The sequence below is a fragment of the Rhinoderma darwinii genome, chromosome 10, assembly GCF_050947455.1.
Source record: "Rhinoderma darwinii isolate aRhiDar2 chromosome 10, aRhiDar2.hap1, whole genome shotgun sequence".
Classification (NCBI taxonomy): Eukaryota; Metazoa; Chordata; class Amphibia; order Anura; family Rhinodermatidae; genus Rhinoderma; species Rhinoderma darwinii.
Window position 1 is genome coordinate 97,858,777 of NC_134696.1, and position 6,172 is coordinate 97,864,948.

The 6,172-nt window shown below is 37.7% G+C and overlaps 1 protein-coding gene across 1 annotated transcript; it reads right to left on the bottom strand.

The window, feature by feature from the left end:
• Positions 1 to 617: 617 nt before the first annotated feature.
• LOC142661616 (putative G-protein coupled receptor 33) lies at positions 618 to 5,089 on the bottom strand. Its single transcript, XM_075839035.1, has 2 exons — positions 5,069 to 5,089; positions 618 to 2,092 (listed from the first exon to the last, which is right to left on the bottom strand). The coding sequence occupies exons 1-2, from the start codon at positions 5,087 to 5,089 to the stop codon at positions 1,109 to 1,111; spliced, it is 1,005 nt and encodes a 334-aa protein (XP_075695150.1). The 3' UTR covers positions 618 to 1,108.
• Positions 5,090 to 6,172: the final 1,083 nt, after the last annotated feature.

The window sequence follows — 6,172 nt, forward strand, 5'->3', positions numbered from 1 at the left end:
CCAAAAAATACTGCCATAAAATGCTCAAATAATACTGTCATAAAATGCCCAAAAAATACTGCCATAAAATGCCTAAAAAATACTGCCATATAATGCTCAAATAATACTGTCATAAAATGCCCAAAAAATACTGTCATAAAATGCCCAAAAAATACTGTCATACAATGCTCAAATAATACTGCCATACTGCCATAAAATGCCAAAAAAATACTGCCATAAAATGGCCAAAAAAAATACCGCCATACAATGCCCAAAAAATACTGCCATATAATGCTCAAATAATACTGCCATACAATGCTTAAATAATACTGCCATACAGTTTCCTAACAATACTGCCCATATAATCCTTTAACACTGCCACCTAGAACTGGGTGGTTTTGTGGTTGATTTTAATATGCATAATAGTCTAGGTAGTTAAGAGGCTAATTGTAATAACCTTGTTGGTCAAAGGGGGAGAAGGGTCAATGGTCATATCCACGGTGGATCGGTGAATAGATTGAAGAATCACTATTAGTATAGTTTTTTTTATTTCTTATTCAAGTCTGATTATTTCTGTACATTACAAATACAGATGTTAAGACAATATTATAGCCAAACATTATCTGAGTTCCAGTTATAACAGATAAAAGTCAATGATCTCTATTCAGTTTCCTAAAGAGTCCATAGAAATCGGCCATCAAGTTGGTAGAAGGAACAAGTTTTTGGAACCATTTAAAGAGATTTTCTTCATACTGTCCGGCCTTCTGTTCGGGATTTCCGAATTCTTGATTGGACCATATCTTTATCTTTCCTTCTAAACATAAATGTATTTTCCAAAGAGCTGGGTCTTCTCATCATAATACCCCCAAAACAAGATGATCAAGCTTCAGTTTATTAGGGTGATCAGGGGTGTCGGTAGACTTTGAACCTGGGGTACCATGAGGTACCAGCGGAGGGGCACAGTCCATATACAATTGAATGTGGCAATTGGTGGGGCAAGCAGATCTAAAGCTCTGGGTGAAAGATCTGGGGCACGTTTTCCTAGTGCCAGAAACATGCCTGAGGGTGTATAGAAATATCTCCCCAAGGTCCTCCATCATCCTTTGAATATGACTGTTGTTCTTTATTTTCAATAAGAGTCTTGGTTGGTTGAGGTGAAGGTTTCGTTAAGGACTAACTCAATAATGTCCAGAACAGACTTTCTGAACATGATTTTGAAGTTATCCACAATGAACAGATAAATTATGGGGGTAAAACAACTGTTGATACAAGCGAAACAATTGGTTAAAAGCTGCAATGTATTCAGGAGACTCTCCGAGTACCTGGTTTTCTCCAAACTCATCCCATACCATGCGTGGTAGGGTGCCCAGGAGACAAAGAAAGAAACAATAGCAATGCAGATTATTTTATAGGGTTTGTTAGACTTTGCCAAGTTTTGTTTGCGTATCTTGAGAATGATTTTGACATAACATATTATAATGACTGAGAATGGGATTATTAGACTCAAAAACAACCGGGTAATGAACATAAACCACTTTACTTGCTGCCCGTTCCACTGCCCAGAAACCGTATAGTCATTGTAACAGATGGTAATGTTATTGTCATATTTCACTTGTCGGAATACAAGGTAAGGTGAGGTGAACAAAAGAGCCAAAAACCATATTAACAGGCAGATAAGAGTAGCATTTTGTGGGTTCATGTATCTTCTGTACCAGTGTGGGTGAAAAACCAAGAAGTAGCGGTCAATGCTGATCACTGTGAGGACAAATACGGTCAAATACATGTCTAGTGAAAGCAGAGAATTAATAATTTTGCACAGAAATGGTCCAAATACCCAATGTGGTTTCGTAATAACAAAAGCAGTGAAAAAGGGAATGGAGAGGGTAAAAACGAGATTGCCCAAAATAAGATGAAGAAACCAAGTTGTGTTTATGCTTCTTCTCATCCTAAAGCCAAGCACCCAGAGGTATAAAGTGTTCACAACCAATCCAAACACAAAGGTGAGGAGCAAAAACACCGCTGATGTCAGCTTGAAGGCTGAAATGGTCTGATGGGTCGGTCCATCGCTTGTGTTGAAATGAAAGCTTGATGAAATGTTAAGGGTCATTGTCTCCTAAAAGACAAAAGAAACATAAATGAATGATATAAAAATGATATAAAACATCACATCAAAAAAAGTTTTTTCTTCTCTCTGTAGACCTTGGATCCAAAGCCGAGTCTCAAAATAAAACCTTTATCCTAAATTGTATGCCCTGTGCGTTATCTACACTAGTTTTCTTGGCACAACCAACACTGGTTCCGTCAACTGTCATATCTCCTGTGATATAGACGGAGTAGCACCCCCTATAATGTAATCTGTACCCATAACCCCTCCATCTGTGATGTTTTGCTCCCCTATTACCCACATTAAATAGCACTACATAGACCTACTGTATGACTAATTAAATTTTTAGTAGTAGACTGTTGTACCATGTTACCCATCAAGGCTTTCGAGAAGACGTACATCTCTTCCTCAATCATTGTTTTCAAGACTATCTACTGTACATCTCCTAGATATTTTCCATGGGCATTGATTTTGAGAAAACTTATGTCTCGTAGGTCTCTTCTTCAGACATTTACGTCTTTTAGATCCCTTCCTCGGGCATTGTTGTCAAGACTACCTAAATTTCTAGATCTCTTCCTCGGCAATTGCTTTCGAGACCACTTACGTCTATTAGATCTCTTCCTCGGGTATTGCTTTCTAGAAAACGTATGTCTCTCTTTGGTCTCTTCCTTAGACGTTGCTTTCGAGACTTCTTACATCTTTTAGTTCTCTTCCTCAGGCATTGTTGTCAGGAATACTAACACTTTCTAGATCTCTTCCTCAGCAATTGTTTTTTGGGACTACTTTCATCTATTAGATCTCTTGCTCGGATATTGCTTTCTAGAAAACGTATGTCTCTTTGAGCTCTTCCTTAGACATTGTTTTTGAAACTACTTATGTCTCTTAGATCTCTCCCTCGGGCATTGCTTTCAAGGAAACTTACGTTTTCTAGGTCTCTAAGTCTTGCATTTTTGTTTCTGCCAATAAAAAGGTGTCATATAACTTCATTTCCTAATGAGATTCTTAACATTTGGTTTCTACTCACCATTTGTGCTCTAATCTAGGGTTTAACTGTTACACTTCTCATGGAATAGCTCATATGTGCTAGAATGTTTACCATCACAGATATAATGGACTTGGGAACAGTGGTCCTCCATTTTTCCCCCACAAAATCTCATCATAAGTACTATATACATACATATATATATATGTATATATATATATATATATATATATATATATATATATATATATATATATATGCATAGTATATCCACCTCAACCCAAGTCAATCACGAATCAGACAGGTATGAGTGCAAACATAGTGATTAAACCATGTATATAGCTTAATTCCAAAAATATTGAACAGATAAAAAAAAAATCTGATATAGTCACATGAAGATGATATAATGTCCCATTCCGGAGTAGTGGCTTTTATTTTTGTATTACGCCCAAAACGTAAGTAACAATAAGAGTATACAACCCGTACAACAAACTTTAGTCAAGCCTACAGACGGTATTGTCATCACTTCACCCTTAGGGTATGTTCACACGGCTTATTTTCCTGAAAAACGGATGAAAAATCGGAAGTTGAACGCGTCCAAACATCTGCCCATTGATTTCAATGGGAAAAACGGCGTTCTGTTCCCACAGGGATTTTTTTTACACGGTCGTTTTGAAAAATGGCCACGTAAAAAAACGCCTACGAAAAAGAAGTGCATGGCACTTCTTGAGCTGTTTTTGGAGCCGTTTTTCATTGACTCCATAGAAAAACAGCTCCAAAAACGGCCGTCAAAAACTACGTAAAATACGCGAGTTGCTAAAAATACGCCTGAAAATCAGGAGCTGTTTTCCCTTGAAAACAGCTCCGTATTTTCAGCCGTATTTTGTTAAGCCGTGGAAACATACCCTTATTCGAGGCAGAACAGATTGAATCCTTGTGAAACGGATGTTAAAGTCTCACATGCGCGTTAGGGTATGTTCACACACTTTCAAGGGAATACAGCTCCTGGTTTTCAGTCGTTTTTTAAGCAACTCGCGTTTTTCGCAGCGTTTTTTACGGACGTTTTTGGAGCTGTTTTTGTATAGAGTCAATGAAAAACGGCTCCAAAAACGTTTCAAGAAGTGACATGCACTACTTTTTCGCGGGCGTTTTTTAACGCTCCTGTTTTCCAAACGGCCGTGTAAAAAATGGCCTGTCGGAACAGAACGCAATTTTTCCAATTGAAATCAATGGGCAGGTGTTTGGAGGAGTTCTGCTCCCGATTTTCCGGCCGTTTTTCGGCCGTTTACGTCCCGAAAGACGTCCGAAAATAAGCCGTGTGAACATACCCTCACAAGTAGCATTGACGTTTTGTTGCAATTGTGAAATTTTTTTGAATTCTACAGGTTAAACCAAGATGTTATGAGTAGGGGGTTCCAAAAAGTTGAGCTCGATGGGTCGTATCACCCTTCCCATATTTCTATGTACTAGCGCCTCCATGACCTCCTGTATATAAATAGTTGATTATTTACAGCTGTTCTGTCTTCGTACTATACTGCCCTATATATACATACAGATAGAAGGCAGCCATCAGTCACTAGTGAGGAGGGTGGGGGAGTTAGGGGAGCGCTCGTTTACCAATACAGTGGACTCATAACTATAACGGTTGGACTCTATTACACAATATTTTTTGTGCCATTTGGGCTAATGGTGTCCTATACTATACTGCTCTTACATAGGAGACCATAGAATGATGACTGACGCGTTTTAACGTTTCTGCGGATATTTTTTTATTTATTATTTTTGTAATCGGTACAATACAATAGGGCTGTTTGCTTAGTTCCCCCATATCCAGAGCCCGTGAGCCATTTTATAACATTGCCTTTAGAACTTTAACCCCATAGGACACATAAAAAAATTTGTGATATCTTCGCAGATGAAGATAATTTTTTTTCAAAAATAGGTCCCAACAATAGACAAAAACTCAGTACACGATACCTTTCAATATTTTTTGGAAGCTTTACCTGCCAGTTTTCCAGGGTCATCTCCGCTTAATGCTTCATCACCATCATGAGTGTCGTCTTCAAGATATAAGAGACTTGTTCCTTTTTTATATAAGGACGTTGCATTGTAACAAACCACACAATCTAAATAGGCACTGCCTCGATGATGAGAGTAAAACAGGAAATGATCAAACTTCTCTATTAACTATTAGAAGAAAAGATCTGACTGTGCAGGGTTGTTTTGTATTCTGTCACCATGGAGATACATAGGCCTGCATAGGAGCTGTATACACAAAACGGTTGGAGATTTTCAATCAAGACTATTTGCAAATTTGCTTAATTTTGTATTTTGGAGCAATGAATGAAATGTTTGCAAAGTTGAACATACAGTTTACAACTTTTACCGACTAGAGTGATATTATCAGGTATCTCTAGATTTATTTATTTTTAATTGTTTGTGGTAATGTAGTTTTTTAGGACTATAATATTGATGGCCTATCAATATTGGAAAAGTGGGGGTCCGCTTCCCAGAAACCCCTGCTGATCAGCTGACTCCCCTTCATTGGCGTTAAAATCAGCTAATCGGCGGCGGTGACAGGAGTCTGACTTCCCATTGATCTGATATTGATCGCCTATCCTAAGGATGGACGATCAATATCTTAGTCCAATAATACCCAATAATTGCAGTCCTATGTAAAAGTTCCATGTAAACATTTATTAGTAACATGAATTTTACCACATGACAAACTCAACTCTGCTACATCTGTTTCATTATCGAAATGTAACTATACATAAACAACTATCTATACGTTTTTTCCAGCCTTGTGATCCAACAGTATGTTTTCAGTTTCTCTATGAGCAAAATGAATGATCTGATGTTATGCCCCATGTTATGATGTTATGTCCCATGCCGGCCCACAAATTCTTTTAGTTGACCAATATTATGCAGCCACATAATCAGATGTACAGATTCCCAAAAAGAGCCTTCCCCCCATCATTCATGTCTGGGAATAATTATTTCAACTTTGACCATTTTATGTCCCTATATTTCTATGCACGATTGTCCCATATGACTCTGAAATTAGTAAAACTTGTGATTTAAGAAATATTGTGTGACCAATAACA

Coding starts and splice junctions, on each gene's coding strand:
- LOC142661616 (XM_075839035.1), bottom strand. CDS start 5,089: ATGACCCTGGAAAACTGGCAG. Junction 2,093..5,068: donor TGACCCTGGAAAACTGGCAG/GTAAAGCTTCCA, acceptor TTTGTCTTTTAG/GAGACAATGACCCTTAACAT.